The sequence below is a fragment of the Podarcis tiliguerta genome (genome assembly GCF_965153285.1).
Source record: "Podarcis tiliguerta genome assembly, chromosome: Z".
Classification (NCBI taxonomy): domain Eukaryota; kingdom Metazoa; phylum Chordata; class Lepidosauria; order Squamata; family Lacertidae; genus Podarcis; species Podarcis tiliguerta.
Window position 1 is genome coordinate 23,960,463 of NC_139553.1, and position 16,650 is coordinate 23,977,112.

Sequence of the window (16,650 nt, forward strand, 5' to 3'; positions counted from 1 at the left end):
GCACATGCTCCAATCATAGCCTTGAAGCAATCCAGGAAGGGAAGTCATCAGGTCTCCTTATGAAACCGTCAGCCCTCAGCTGTTCAGTGCTTAGAGCAAAGCTCTCTGGGAAGCCCCAGCTACAGTTAACTGAGTTCTGTTGGACAGCTCCCCTTTAAAACTACAGTGGTACCTCGGGTTAAGTACCTAATTCATTCTGGAGGTCCGTTCTTAACCTGAAACTGTTCTTAACCTGAAGCACTACTTTAGCTTATGGGGCCTCCTGCTGCTGCCGTGCCGCTGGAGCACGATTTCTGTTCTCATCCTGAAGCAAGGTTCTTAACCAAAGGTACTATTTCTGGGTTAGTGGAGTCTGTAACCTGAAGTGTTTGTAACCCGAGGTACCACTGTATTTATATTTTATTAAAAGTTTTCTGTGAAAAAATAATATGAAAGAAAGGAAATGTGAATACAGTCATACCTCGGGTTAAATATGCTCCAGGTTGAGCATTTTCAGGTTACGCTCTGTGGCGACCTGGAAGTAATGGAACGCGTTACTTCCAGGTTTTGCCACTTGCGCATGTGCAGACGCTCAAAATGACGTCACACGCATGCGCAGATGCAGCGAATTGCGACCCGTGCAGACGCGGGTTGCATTCTACTCAGGATGTGAATGGGGCTCCAGAACAGATCCCGTTCGCATCCAGAGGTACCACTGTACTGTGAAGGGGGGGGGGGGGGAGAGGAAAAGTAACCAAACAAAAACAATCCAAAAGAGTATGCAGTGGATTATATGGGTACATAAGTAATAGAGTGGTACCTCAGAAGCCGAACAGAATCTGTTCCAGAAGTCCGTTCGACTCCCAAAATATTCAGAAACCAAGGCGCAGCTTCTGACTGGCTGCAGGAAGCTCCTGCAGCCAATTGGAAGCTGCGTCGGATGTTCAGCTTCCAAATAACGTTCACAAACCAGAACACTCACTTCCAGGTTTGCAGCATTTGGGAGCCAAAACAGACAAGTACCAAGGCATTCAACAACCAAGGTACGACTGTACAATTAATCCAATAAATTTAAAATTATTTAAAAGACATTATACTCTATGAATGGATTCCAAATATCATTGTATTTAACCATAGACAATCTGTGTCTAAAAGCAATCCATTCATATGTTGCCATAGTTATCATATCTTCTATCCATTGTTTGAAGGGAACCATGGTATTATGTTTCCAGTGAATTAATATCAATTTTTTAGCAGAAGAAAGGGCTTGGAGAGTTCATTTACGTTGACCTTTTGTCAGCTCCCTTAATATTCCTGGTCTCTTGTCAAAGCATCCGCTCTTGACATTCAGTTCCTACTGGACAGCTCTCCCACAGCTCTAGGCCTCATGTTCAGTACTTGCTCCTGGGAAAGGCTATAGCTCAGTGGTACAGCATCTACTTTGCATACAGAATCTCCCAGGTCAATGCCTGGTATCTCCAGGCAGCACTGGGAATGCAACCTGCTGGAAATCCTCGAGAGCTGCTACCAGTTGGTTTAAAAAATATTGAGCTAGAAGGACCAATGGTATGCTTCTGTGTCTGCTATTTGTATCCCCTCACTCTGCTCAAGGCTCGTAGAAAAAAACACTGTGGTGTAACTTTGCATGGCTGCTCCTGCGTATTTACACATGCAAGCTGATTTCCCCTACCTTCATAGGAGGGGCTCTGTTACCATGGCATAGTATCTAATTGGGAAATATAATGCATCAAATTCTATGTACTTGCAGGCACGGTAGACACCTGCCACTGTGGGTCTCAGTCTCAACTAGGTTAAAGTCCTTCCTTACCTGTTCTCTAGGAACAACTCTTTCACCTGGGCCACAATCCACTGTATCTCTGCGGAAGAGTTGTACCACAATTTGCAGACCTGATTGATGTCCTGCTGTTGCTGGAGAACCTAACACAAAGAGGAAGACTCAATTAACAGGCTGGATTGCTGTATGTGGGGCTGCCTTTGGGTCTGGTTCAGAAGCTCCAGAATGTTGCAGCCATATTGCTGATGAGGGCATCTGGCCAAGAATTACATGACACCACTGTTAAAACAGCTGCACCGGGTGTCCATCTAATACTAAGCCAAGTTCAATGTCCCTGCATTAATTTGCAAAGCTCTGAATAACTTAGGTCCAGGACACCTTGGGAATTGCCTAAATGCTTATACCCCAGCTTGATAATTGAGATAATCTGCAGGAGCATCTTGGATTGTTCCCTAAGTTGGTGAGGATCCTTTGCCAACAAGAAACTGAGCCTTTAGTTTCACTGGACCAGTCCTGGGGAACATTCAGCCAACAGAGATTGAGCAGGTGCCTTCTGTGACAACTTTTAAATAGCCACTGCTGAAACTTTTTATATTCTGTCATGCCTATGTAGGCAATTAAAATATAAAATGTTCCACAACAGTTAATTGATATCTGTTTTTAACCTTTTAATATGGTTTCTATTGTACTGTACCATTTTTTGTTTTATTGCTGTAAACCACTTGGATACATTTTTATGACACAGCAATATAGATATTTATGAACATATAAATAAACAGGAGGAATTGTGCTGTACAACACCAACGGTAAAAAAGAAACCAGGAGTAAGGCAGCCAGTGAAAAATAGCCTCACTGGATCTATCCATCAGCGTTCAGGGATGGGTCATCCATTGCTACTCATCCATTGCCAGTGCAGAAGTTATGGGCTTTCATGAACTGTACCAGTAAGAAAGGGTGGGGAATCAATCAATCTACCTCTTTATTATGTTCAGTGATGAGAACTGGGGTGGGGCAACTTTCTGGCTCCACGGGCCAGATCCTTATCGGGATCAGCCTCGCTGGTCAAATTGGACAGGCAGGTGGGCTGTCAAAATCCTTTCCATGGAGTTTCTGCCTAGGAACCACACCACTAGGGATACTGTGTCAGCCATATGTTCCAGCATTTTTGGGAGCACTGAACGAGGCTGGCAAACTGCATTCTTCCCCACTCCCTGCCACTGACAAGGACATGAGAAGCAAGGCTGGAGTTTACAAGTAACAGCAGCTTTGCTGCTTTAATTGGCAAAACATAAATGTGTTTCTCCCCCCACTCCCAAAATCACTTTACAGGGCTACTTAGTGCTGTGTTCAAGCATAAGAACTCCATGAAGGCAACACTTTTGTGAGCCTGAACCCAACACTATGCAGCCTTATTCCTTCTGACTCTCTCAAGTGGCGTCAGCTGATAGGAGAGTAGGCATGGCCTCTCGGACTGAATTGGACCCCACTGGTGAGGTTCTCCACCCTTCTAACATGACATCTAAATGATATATAGTATGTACATTTGGAGCGCAATTCCCTATTTGAAATTTAGTCCTCAGTATGATTCTCTAGATGCATTGTCAAAAGGTCCAGGAAAAATATAATGTGGTATATAGAGCAAAACTTCTTGAACTTTATATTTTACTACTTCAAAAATGAATCAGGAAGTACAAATCTGTGAAACTTACCTCAAATTGTTGATTTTTATAGGAAACCAGAAGTTCCACGACTTTCTCTGGGAAGGCAAGTAAAGAAGACAGACAGTAATTGTTTTGAAATCTATGAAATGCAAAACACCCTGAGCACCATTTCTTCAAACAGCAAGATGCTAATTTAACAAATAACTAGATATTATTTCCATCATAAGAACTCTTTCCATCATAAGACCCCTGAGGGTCATCTAGTCTAACCCCCTGCAAAATTACCCTTGAGACCCTTTCCAACTCTACAATTCTATGGTTTTATGAGAGCTGATAAACTGAAGCTCAATTCAGATATGACTGAGGCAGTGGAAGTGGGTGGTTCCTTATACCTGATGGATGGGTAGTGGCTTGCTCTTGATGGGGTGACATTTCCTCAGAAGTAAATGAGAAGCACTGGGCATCATCCAGGTCAGCCCTTGCCTATGGCCATGCTAACTGGGACTGATGGGAGTTGTAGCCCAAAACAGGTAGAGGGCACTCAAGCACCAGACTGGTGAAGGCTGATCTGGGTAATACACTGCATTGCAGGAATGACTATCATCCTCTTCACATCAGCACCATTTCATACACTTAGGCTCCATTTAGGCCCCAAAGTTACTTAAATTCCTACTAAGGCAGGTCACCTGTACTGCATGGCTGCTTTTAATTGAGACATACTTCTGAAGCTGAAGCCTTTTTCAGGCAGGGATGCCAAAAAGCCCTGCAGCTAGTAGCCATGAAGGCATGTACAATGAGGGTAAAAATGGTGAACTAACATCTAATATGCTTTCCACGCCCTCATCTCCAGCAAACCCCAGCCCCAGGATTTCAGTGCTTCGGCATGACTCAATGCAGGGGTGAAGAACTGAAGGTGATTAGTGGGCCATATCCTTACCCGCACCAACTCCTGCAGACCAAACCTATCAAGCAAGTGGGGCTAGCAACAAGACAATACTCTGATGTCACAACAGCTTAAGATGAACATTTTCCTTTCACTATGTGCTTTGAATTGAGCAATGCAGGCAAACACAGAGCTTTTAAGGTGCTGAAAATCAGCTGATTGCCAACTATGGCAAAGCCCTGTGCCTTTACGAATGCTGTAGAGATTATCAGATCAGGTTAAGGCACAGCTGGTGCCTGCAAGCCCCGCTTTCAGCAGCAAGCAGGATCTTTTACCTGTGGACTAGATGTCCACTGTGGGGCAATTGGGTGTGGCTTGGCCAAAACAGCTTGGAGAGCCAAATGGGGAGGCCCAGTGGGCCTGATTAGGCTCTGTGGGTTGAAGGCTTCCCCACAGCAGCCCTAAAAGATGATGGAATATTTGGTGTAACCTCTGCCATCGTGCAAAGAAAACTGCACACACATTAGAAATATTTTGTGGGGTTGTTTTTTTTTTTTTTGAAGGGTTAATAATAATAATAAAATTTTCTTTATATCCCGCCCTCCCCAGCCGAAGTCAGGCTCAGAGCGGCTAACAGTAATAAAAGTAACACAGCATGCTAAAATCAATATTCTAAAATCAATTCAAAATCAAATGGCAACCACTGGGCCAGAGTTCTACGAGGATCGCCAAAGGAGGGGGTCAGACTGTGCCTTGGCCAAGGGCGTGGTGGAACAGCTCTGTCTTGCAGGCCCTGCGGAAAGATGTCAAGTCCCGCAGGGCCCTAGTCTCTTGTGACAGAGTGTTCCACCAGATTGGGGCTACAGCCGAAAAAGCCCTGGCTCTGGTTGAGGCCAGCCTAACCTCTCTGTAGCCCGGGACCTCCAAAATGTCTCATGGGCAGCCAATAATCAAGTCCAGAGGTGACCATCGCGTGGATCACAGTGGCTAGGTCAGGGCGAGAAAGGTAAGGAGCCAACTGCTTAGCTTGGTGGAGATGAAAAAATGCTGCCTTTGTTATAGCTGCAATCTGCACCTCCATGGAAAGGGAGGTGTCGAAGATTACACCCAAACTCTTAACGGACAGTGCTGGCACTAATTGCGCCCCCACAAGAGATGGGAGTTGTTCCCCCAATCCCATATTGTCCCGACCCAGCCAAAGGACCTCTGTCTTCAAAGGATTTAACTTCAACCGGCTCCCACGTAACCATTCAGCCACAGCTTCCAAACATCTGATCAGTGTGTCTGGGACCGAGTCAGGATGGCCATCCATCAACAGATAGAGTTGGGTGTCATCAGCATACTGATGACAGCTCAGCCCAACCCAAAACTCTGGACAAGCTGGGCGAGGGGGCGCATAAAGATGTTGAAAAGCATCGGGGAGAGTATCACACCCTGCGGCACTCCACACACCAAGGAGTGGCGCAACGACAGTCCCCCCCCCCCAAGCACCACCCTCTGTCCCCGACCAGAGAGAAACGAGCGCAGCCATTGAAGGACTGTGCCCTGGATCCCCACGTTGGCGAGGCGGTGGTCCAGTTTGTGATCGACCATGTTGAAGGCTGCTGACAGGTCTAAAAGAATCAGCAGCCCCGACCCGTCTCAATTCAGCTGCCTGTGGAGATCATCTGTTAGGGCGACCAGAGCCGTCTCGGTCCCATGACCAGAGCGGAAGCTGGACTGGAATGGATCCAGAGCCAATGTTTCATCCAGGAACCCATCAAGCTGTTCAGCAACTGCTCTCTCAATCACCTTACCCAGAAACCGAAGATTCAAAACCAGGAGGTAATTGGATAGATCTAAAGGATCTAATGATGTTTTCTTTAAGAGCGGGCACACCACTGCCTCCTTCAATTCCCCTGGGAATGTCCCGGTGCCAAGGGACAAATTGATGATATCCCCTTAGGGGCCCCCGCACCTTGTCTGGACACGCTCTAATCAGCCAGGACGGGCACAGGTCAAGAGGACAGGTGGTGGGCTTTCCAGCTCAGAGGAGTCTGTCCACATCGTCTGGGGATATCCGGTCAAAGTGGTCCAATACTGGACCCGAAGACAGTCGAGGGGCCTCCAGTTTTGTTATTGTATCCAAATTGGCAGGGAGGTCACAGCGGAGCAACAGGCCCTTCTCCGCAAAAAAGCCCACAAATGACTCACAGCTATGTGTCAAATTGTTATTTCAATTTGGCTGTCCCTCCAGGGACGTTAAAGACCTAATTATACTAAATAATTGCGCCGGGCAAGAGCTAGCGGATGCAGTGGAGGCTGAGAAGTAAGACTTCTTAGCGGCCTTCACTGCCATCTCATAGGTTTTCATAAAAACCCTATAAGATGTTCTTGAGGCTCTGTCGCGGGCACCCTGCCATACTTGCTCTAGCCGTCTGAGGTCCCACTTCATTTTCCGGAGCTCCTCGGTAAACCAGGGAGCCTGGTTTCTGCGGGGTCGCAGAGGGCGCTTAGGTGCAATCTCATTGATGGCCTCCAAGAGCTGGGCATTCCAGTCCTCAACAAGCTCAGTCAATGAGGGAGCAAGGTCCCGCAAGGCTTGACGGAATCTATCAGGGTCCATCAGCCTCCGCGGGCGAGCCCAAATCGGCTTGCCAACTAAGCAGGGTGGGGGTGGAAAGTCAATCCTGGCTTTCAGAGTGTAGTGATCAGACCATGGCACCTTCATCGAAGGGGACATGATCACATCTATACCTGCACCAAAAATCAAATCCAGTGTGTGGCCTGCTTGATGTGTGGGGCCTGAAACAAACTGAGAGAGCCGTAGTGTCGCCATGGAAGACACCAGGTCAAGAGCCTGTGAGGAGGGAGTAGCATCAGCATGGATGTTGAAGTCCCCCAATATCAATAGGTTAGGGAACTCCAAGGCCCAGTCAGCCACTGCCTCCAGTAGGCCTGACAGGGTGGCTGCTGGTGCGCTAGGTGGCCGGTACATCAGCCAGACAGCCAAGCTCTCATCGGAACCCCACACTAGGCCAACACATTCAATGCCGGGGATCGATGGCGATGGTAGAGCCCTGAAAGAACAATCTTCCCGGATTAATAGTGCCACCCCTCCCCCCCGGCCCACAGTCCGCGACTGGTGGAGGACGGAGAAACCTGGGGGCGCCATCTCTCGTAGGGTAACAGTATCCCCTTCGCGCACCCAGGTCTCCGTCACACAAGCCAGGTCGACCCCCTGCGAGATGAAGAAATCTCGCATGGTGGCGGTTTTGTTGCCTATAGACCTGGCATTGCACAGCACCAGTGACGGAGGTGAGTAATCCTTACTCACCCTACCCTCGTCCTTTGGGATGGGGCGCAGATCGGAAGGGGTACAAGTGTATCTGTATCTCAATCCCCTTCACCTATAAAATCTGTTCCCACTGCCACACCTCCCTTGCCCCTCCACAGTAGCAATCCCGAGCCTTATACTAGCCTCCATTGATGGCATTGATGTTATTATTTCCCAGCCTAATTATTCTGCTTATAATATCAACAGCTCAATAAACTCTAATTAGTCGAGTAGTTACCTATTGGCATTAATTAACACAAAGGGGGATCTGTATTTCAAAATGAGTGTTCCTGCTCAGGGATGACCAGGAGCCATGTAGCGCTGTTTGGGGCTCACACTGAGCATGAAAGCTTAATTGCCATATTGATGAAGGTTGGGTAAGGTGGGGGAGGAAAGGGTAAAACACTGGAGAATAAGTTCTTTAAATCTAATGGCAACACCTCCCCAACCCTTCAGAGTATTATAAGCTTCTTAGGGGCCCAAGGTGCCTAGCTTCATCTCCCCAATTTCCATTTGAATTGACAATTCCATGCCTCAACTTCTCTCACAGATGCAGACTTGTTACTAGGTTCATACCATTGACCTCTAGCTCCTTTTTTCTTCTCTCTGCCCCCAGCTTCCTGCCTCAAGAAAACAATGCAGAAATCCAGGATTTTAGCATAGCTGTAATTGAGTGGCAGTGTGTATCCACATGGTGACTATACTCACCTTGAAACATCACATTTCCCTGACAGTCAAGGGACTCCAATTTTTCAGGCTCCGTTATACTGCTGATGAACCCGGTACCTGCTAGTGGCGATTCCTCATCCTCATCCTCTTCATATCCTCTTACTAGGTTATTGGCCAACTGGCGGCTCCAATATGTTTGCCGGAGCCATTCCAGGACAACATCACAGCCTGGAGGTGACAACACATATACAGTATAGAGAAGATAGAAATACAAAGGCAGCCTGGTCAAGTGAAAGATTTACAAGTAACTTCTCATAACTGCTCCATATAGGGAAACATGTGCAGAGGACAGCAACAAGAGAGCATGTCTTTTCAGTGGCTGCCCCTCTGTTATGGAATGCTCTCCCAAAGGAGGTTCACCTGGTGCCAACACTGTCAACTTTTAGGCACCAAGAAAATACATTCTTGTTCTTTCTAGAATATGAATCTTCACATGGTTTATTACATCCATATACTACCTTCCTACCAGTGGACTTATGGTGCTCTACAATGTAAAATAATGACTGTAACTAGCTTGGTGGATCACAATCTGGATGAGCTTGTTCTTAGACTTGTCTATGGAAGGAAGGTACTACAGTGGTGCCTCGCAAGATGAAATTAATTCGTTCTGTGAGTTTTTTCGTCTTGTGAATTTTTTCGTCTTGCGAAGCACCACTGTGTATTGACGGTTTCCCATAGGAATGCATTGACGGTTTTATAAAAAAGGCGCAAGACGCTTTCGTCTTGCGAAGCAAGCCCATAGGGAAATTTGTCTTGCGAAGCAACTCAGAAAACGAAAAACTCTTTTGTCTTGCGAGTTTTTCGTCTTGCGAGGCATTCGTCTTGCTAGGTACCACTGTATGTAGAATTAGAATCATACAGTTGGACAGGAACAAATTTTTGCCCAGCATGGGGCTCCGCTGGAGCAAAAAGACAGGCTAGCACTTCCTCTCTTCCATCTACAGAGTGATGCTCTACAGTGGTACCTTGGGTTAAGTACTTAATTCGTTCCAGAGGTCCGTTCTTAACCTGAAACTGTTCTTAACCTGAGATACCACTTTAGCTAATGGGGCCTCCTGCTGCCGCTGCGCCGCTGGAGCACGATTTCTGTTCTTATCCTGAAGCAAAGTTCTTAACCTGAAGCACTATTTCTGGGTTAGTGGAGTCTGTAACCTGAAGCGTATGTAACCTGAAGTGTATGTAACCCGAGGTACCACTGTACTGCCTTCTGTTCCCCTACAAATGAACACTCTACCTGTCCAGATCTTCAGACCATCCAGTTTTTCTATTGGTGAAAGCATTTACCAAGCCCTAAATGCACAGCACCACCTGCTGGAAATAATAAAGTACTGCTCTTAGCGGTTAGGCATTTGGTGAGGCAGAGCAGCCCACTGGGGCTGAAGATCAGTAGGTGAAGGTGGAATTAAGAGTTAAATGTCTCTTTTGTCCCAATGTTATCTCTGATCAAACAGGTCCTCAAAAGCACGAGACTGGTTCCACATGTATCTCCAGTACTCCTGGAGCTACATGCTGATTGGCTCATGCCCAGAAAGCAAGGCAGACAGGCTCTTTTCATGCCAGGTAATCCAAGCAGGGCCGCGGGTGGAACTTTGGTCTAAACGACAGAGCTTAGGGCTCGCTGATCAGAAGGTCCTGCCAACCTAGTAGTTCGAAAGCACGTCAAGTTCAAGTACCGTATTTTTCGCCCTATAAGACGCACTTTTCGACCTCCAAAAATGAAGGGGAAATGTGTGTGCGTCTTATGGGGCAAATGCAGGCCCCTTGGCTTCAGCGACAGCAACGCGAAGCCTCCAAAGCCTGCGCTCCGGAGGCTTTGCGTTGCTTCCGCTGAAGCCAGGAGAGTCTGCTCTTTGAGGCTGGCGGTGGGGGAAAGCAGCGCCTCCTGCATCGCCAGCCCCAGAGGATGGGGGGCAGCGGGAAGGTGCACGACGCCTTCCAACTACTCTCCAACCCGGCTTTGAGGCTGGCGGGGGGGAAAGCAGTGCTTCCCCCATGGCCAGCCCCAGAAGATGGGGAGCAGCGGGAAGGCGTGCGATGCCATCCCGCTACTCTCCAACCCTCCTGTGGGCTTTTGCGGGAGATGGGGGAATTCCCCCACCTCCCACAAAAGCAGGCAAAAGCAGCACGCTCTTTAAAGGGGCTCCGCGGCTTCTGCTGGCTTTTCTAGGAGGTGGGGGAATTCCCCCAACTCGTAGAAAAGCCCGTAGGAGCCGCGCAGCCTTTAAACTGCATGCCGCTCTTGGGGGCTTTTCCCTGAGGAGGGAGAAGGGACTGAATGGCCGAGTCCGTCCCTTCTCCCTCCTGTGGGCTTTTGCGGGAGATGGGGGAATTCCCCCACCTCCCGCAAAAGCAGGCAAAAGCCACACGCTGTTTAAAGGGGCTCCGCAGCTTCTGCCGGCTTTTCTAGGAGGTGGGGGAATTCCCCTACCTTGTAGAAAAGCCCGCAGGAGCCGCACACCCTTTGAAGAGCGCGCCGCTCTTGGGGGCTTTTCCCTGAGGAGGGAGAAGGGACTGACTGGCCATTTCAGTCCCTTTTCCCTCCTGGTCAAAAAGCCCGCAGGAGTCACGCAGGGCTCCTGTGGGCTTTTCAGGAGGTGGGGAAATTCTGCCACCTCCCGCAGAAGCAGGGAGAAGGTCTTGGAGTAGCGCACAGGCTGCGTGCAGCCTGTCCGCTGCTCCCAGAGCTGCGGGGGGGAAATCATATTTTTTTCCTTGATTTCCCCCCCTGAAAACTAGGTGCGTCCTATGGGCCGGTGCGTCCAATAGGGCGAAAAATATGGTAGATGAATAGGTACCACTCTGGCAGGAAGGTAAACGGCGTTTCCGTGCGCTGCTCTGGTTCGCCAGAAGTGGCTTAGTCATGCTGGCCACATGACCCAGAATCTGTCTGCAGACAAACGCCGGCTCCTCAGCCTGTAGAGCGAGATGAGCGCAGCAACCCGAGTCATCCGCGACTGAACCTAACCGTCAGGGGTCCCTTTACCTTTAATCCAAACAAAAGAACTTTAAAGCTCCATAGTTTGCATGGAGTGGAGGGGATGCCCAACCAGTGAGCCAGCTCTGGAAGGCTAGTAATGGTCTGTAAGATCTCACAAAAGAGTAGCTGAGCAGGCTTTGGCCCCCAAGGCAGAGAGCTTAAAAGCTTTTTCTATGCCAGGTAACTCTATGCGTTGCTTTGCTTTGCCTTGTGCAATTTCAACCTGTCTGCCTTCAACTGTGTCAGGTTGAAATACCTCGCTTCTAACCCTTCCTCAAAACACACCTCTTCCATGAAGCCTTTAGCAAACCCGGCCCCCACTTACCCTCGTACTGCATTCCAGCTAAGCCTAAGTACACATAACTATATCCCCTTTTATACCCCGTGAAGGTAAAGGTACCCCTGCCCGTACGGGCCAGTCTTGACAGACTCTAGGGTTGTGTGCTCATCTCACTCTATAGGCCGGGAGCTATTTTTGTTCCCACAGGCTTCCCCGGCTGCATAAATGCATCTTTACCATGAGTCTTGTTACAGGTTCAGAATCATTTTAAATGTATTTGTTGTTTTCAGTTTTAAATTGATTTTAATTATTTGTAAATCGCCTTGTCACCTATTCTTCCCATTTACCCCTGCTTCCGTTTCTCCAGGTGGGAGCCTCTAGAGTCTGGCCCGTTCTCCCACACAATGGGCACAGATAGCACTATATAAAACTGCACTCACCTTTTTGGCAAGCATCCAGGTGAGGTAGGTTGCCATGGGTCAAATCATGACGAAGGTTCACAATCCAGACTGGGATGTTTAGCTATAAAAGAGAACCAAATGGTCATTAACATCACAGGGGCAAGGGGTAAGACCTCCTTCACATTCGATGGAGATGAATACTATCTGTGTCATCATTATCCAACTGCCTGCCTGTGTGTGTGTGTGTGTGTGTGTGTGCATGTGTGATGTCTGTAGCCTGCAGAGACTTAATTCTCTGGAACCTTCCTACCTCTTTTGCTAGGCGTCTCAATGGAATGACGACCGTTTTCTGCTTCCGCTCTGTGATGAGGTTTACAAACCTGCACATGAAAGAAAAAAATACCCAATACACAACTGAGTCTAGTTTTTCATGATACATTTGTCTGAAAAAAATGTTTCCAGGAATGCAGTCAAAATATAAAACTGGAATAAAGCTTTATTTTGTTTTCCTGAACTGAACCTGAACTGTTGTTTGAAAGTCTCCACTGAATGTGAATCCACAAAAAATAAATAAAAGTTAAGTCAATAATATCTGATGTGGTACACTAAAGGGTATCATCAGATTTAATCAGTATGAGCACAATGTGCATGTCTCTGACTGTAAGATTAAAATTAACATTTCAAATTTATTACATACTCAGAATTCTCTTAGACCTATCAGCTCTGCCCCACAACACTAATCAAAACATGACTTAAATACTTAAGTTTGATTTCAAATTACAGACACAGAATATCTGACTGGTAAATTCTTAATAGACGAATAAAGGGCCATCTTCATATATGAGGATCAGACTGAATCAAAGGCATTGTGCATTACCCTTTATACAATTCACCTAGGATCATATTGCTCTATTTATTTCAGAATTTTATAGAAGACCAGTCATATAATTCCAAAATTTGATGGTTGCTGGATGATGCAAACAGGTTTGTAGCTTATAGAGCAGCTTCATATGCGCTAGCATAAGAGAAAGTTGTGGGTGACTTTTTGGGGGGGGGGCTCAAACAGTGTCAGCTGCCAAAAAGATTATTTAATCTAAAGGAATTGGGAACCTTACACTTTACTTTTTTTCTAATCTGCAGTTCTAAAAATGTGAAATGCCTTAAATCAATCATCTTGGATTGTCTGGTTTTGCTTTTATTATTTAAATCTAATTGAACGGCTGTATTAAAGTTCTCTCATGCAAGCTAGAACTGAACCTGTTGGTTCCTATGTGCCAACTCAGTTACTAAACCTTTATTCACCTTAACTGAAATCAAAACAGAATTTCAGTTGTGGGTAAACCTGAGCTGGAGACAACACCCAAGAACTTAATGGTTGGAATTTTAACACATACTGCAATTATGAATTATATATAGACTGAAAATGCTATAATGGTATGGCAGCTTTCTACAAAGAAAGCCTAATCTCTCCCTGCTTAACACCAGGGGCGTGGAATTACTGACTAGCACAAACACCTTTTCCAGCCCTCCAATTTTCTTTCCCTGTTCTTACCTCACAAGAGCTAGACCATACGTAAGGACCAGTTCATGGGATTTCAGAACACCAGAGGCATCTAGGAGTTTACAACGAATCAGATCCGCAGTGCACTCCACAGCTAATGGCATCCTATGCCCATACCTAGGTTTAAAGAGTGAAACACAGTGAGGTCAGGATTGTCTCCATTCTGAAGACAAAAAGCATATACTTACCTCCTAGAGAAGTTTTCAAACTCTGAGTTTAAGAAAACCCCTTCCTCAAGGAGACCTGTGAACTCCTTGAACTGTGGAAAAGTGGCATACAAATAAAATTATTTAAGTATGCCATTTTTTTAAATCTGGAATTGCCAAAGATAGGCACTGTGTGAAATTGACCAGGATCTAGATCAGGGGTAGGGAACTTGTGGTCATGCAAATGTTGAATTCCAAATCCTATCAGCCAGCGTGGCCAATGGATGACATGAGTTGTAGTCCAGCAACATCTGGAGTGCCATAAATTCCCCACCCTTGATCTAGAACAGTGGTTCTCAAAGGGTGTGGCAGCAGAGGAAGGTACATGTGGCAGGAACATTCAAAGAAACATTTAAACATGTCAGTGCAGTATAGTATAGTATCAAAAAAAAATTTTTTGAATATGCAACCAGAAGCAGAATCCATGCCTCTTCAAGAGCATTGACTATTCTTCTACAGTTCTCCACAACTTAATTCTTGTGAACAGGGATTTTCAACAAATATGAAAGATCAGAAAAGACAAAGTCTTCTTTGTGTTGATGAGTTTGTTTCTCTCAAATTAGACCTAATATAAATGAGATTACCCGGCAAAAGCAAACTCACACCTCTTACTGAGTCTGTACTTAAGATATATATGTAAGAAGCTCATTTATATTATATTTCGAGAATGATTCATGTTTCTTATGTAGCTGCATTGTTTTATATTTTCTGGATGTCCCATGATCATATTATAAAGTATTCATGTTCTATGTTATAAAGCAAGCATTGATGGGAGCTGTTTCTTTTTGTTTTCCAATGCATTTCTTATCAATAAAAAATTTAGTGAGGTGCAAGCAAATTTATATCCTGAAAGTGTGGCCCAGAGAAAAAAGTTTGAGAACCACTGATCTAAATTCAAGAGAAAAGCCAAGAGCTTGGGACTGAGAAAAGAATAGGTGCTGCTAAGCAGAGGAGTGGACAGAGGTCTTCACCCCAGCAATCATAGGATAGAGCAGAGCTTTCCAAACTGTGTGTCACAACACGTTAGTGTGTCAGCTGCAGTGTGTAGATGTGTCATGTGAATACTCCCCGCACTTCTCCCGGGACTGAAAGGGGATAGTTTAACCTTCAGTTTGCTGAATTACTGTGTCGCGAAATTATGCATGTCTAAAAAGTGTGTCACCAACATGTAAAGTTTGGAAAGCTCTGGGATAGAGTCTGACTCACCTTATCCCCTGCCATCCTTCCCTTGCACTTCAGGTACCTCCCCACACTGCTTGCTGTCTCTATAAGCTGTTCACATTCCCTCTTACCTGCTTTTCCAAGCAGATATTCGGTCCAACGCATCCTGTTGTATCTCACGGTCCCCACAATATAGGCCCACCATCACTTGGTCCCATTCAGCTTTGCTCTCCCAAGCCACGACACTCTGTGGCCTCTTCCGCCAAGACACCTGCTTCCATCCTGGGGTTGTGCTACTGGGACCACTAGCCATGCTGCGGCTACACTCTTCAACAACCTCCACAGATCCAACACTATCAGATCTAAGGATAAAACAAAACTTTTGTGAGCTGAAACACACCAAAGTCAATGTCTCATATGCGTTCTCAAGCTGACAAGTGCTGTCGCTACATCCCACACAAGTTCAAAGGTCAGCATGGACATCAACTTCCAGTAGGCAGCTGTGCTGCTCTGTTGTAACATAAACCAAAGAACATCCTGAAGACCTTTAACACAATTAAATTTTTTAGCCTATACTTGATGCTATTTTCCTGCATTTCTGTGGCAGTCCTATATCCATTTATCTATATAACCATACACACATAAATAAACACACCTTTTTGTGTGATGCATATATAAATGTAAAAAGAGACATTTTAAAATATTCATACAGCTCTGGATCCTGGTAAGATCCTGTTAATCACTAAAATCATACACTGATGACAATTACAAACAGTTTTGCATGCGCTCTCTATAAATATATCACACACACACTTACACTCAAGTCTCTGCTGCTTTTGCTGCATTTACTCAGTAGCAATTCATACCTTCACATTATACATACATCACACAAAATACATAATATTTCAGATGTATACACTTAAACATATACACTAATACACATAAAAGTTTATAAATTAGGATCGCTATATTTAGTAGTATTTATGTGATTCTATGTTGTATTGAGTTGAACTACTGCAAGGCCGCCGCCAGCACATGGAACAATAATTCCTACGATACATTCACAATACATTCACATACTGTATTTACTGACGTACATACAACACACACGCACACACTGTGCGGCGATACCCGTGTAGGGAGGTGTTCCATATACACATACGATGCAAAACCACCACTTAGGTCCCCAGCGCCGTTCTCTGCGCCCTATTTGGGAAGAGGGTGTGTGAGGCGCCTGTAACCACTCCACCGGCCTACCCATCCCGTCCCCCACGTCCACCTTATGCTGAGCAGACCCGCCGCACACACTTATATTCTGCGCCGAGGGGACCTGCTGAAGAGGAGCGAGGCTCCCCAGCCCCTCCAAAGTCAAGAAGATAGTAAGCCGACCGAGGGGAAAAGAAAACGAGCGGGAGACAAAGCAAGACCAATTACAGCGGCAGGGGCGGGGCGAAGGAAGCGAGGGAGCAATCTGATTGGTGCGCGGCGCCCCCTGCGACACGGAAGCGGATATGAGGGAGTAGGCATAGACATAGCTGCGGCAAGACTGTCCCCAGCGGCTGAGCTTCCGGGACTTTCCAGGCTTAGTGTTTGTGGTTGCCGGTCTTCACCTGGGCGGAAGTGACGGTTGCCCATAGCAACGGCACAGGATTCCAGGGTTTTAAGGGGAGCTGGGGTTGAGCGGAAGCCTCTATGTTTTCC

The 16,650-nt window shown here is 46.3% G+C and overlaps 1 protein-coding gene across 3 annotated transcripts in view; it reads right to left on the reverse strand.

Annotated features, from left to right (window-relative positions):
- The window catches only part of LAS1L (LAS1 like ribosome biogenesis factor), a 47,729-nt gene extending 31,317 nt beyond the window's left edge, over positions 1-16,412 (reverse strand). Inside the window, exons 1-8 of one of the 3 annotated variants that reach the window (XM_083423712.1) lie at positions 16,229-16,412; positions 15,081-15,311; positions 13,574-13,699; positions 12,332-12,401; positions 12,061-12,142; positions 8,343-8,531; positions 3,484-3,530; positions 1,808-1,917 (exon numbers count right to left, since the gene is read on the reverse strand). In XM_083423712.1, coding sequence (XP_083279838.1) covers positions 1,808-1,917; positions 3,484-3,530; positions 8,343-8,531; positions 12,061-12,142; positions 12,332-12,401; positions 13,574-13,699; positions 15,081-15,262 — 806 coding nt within the window. In that variant the 5' untranslated portion in view covers positions 15,263-15,311; positions 16,229-16,412. Of the gene's footprint in view, positions 1-1,807; positions 1,918-3,483; positions 3,531-8,342; positions 8,532-12,060; positions 12,143-12,331; positions 12,402-13,573; positions 13,700-15,080; positions 15,312-15,766 lie in introns of all 3 variants that reach the window. The other 2 variants (XM_083423713.1, XM_083423711.1) reach the window with 2 other exon arrangements.
- Between the last annotated feature and the right edge of the window lie 238 nt (positions 16,413-16,650).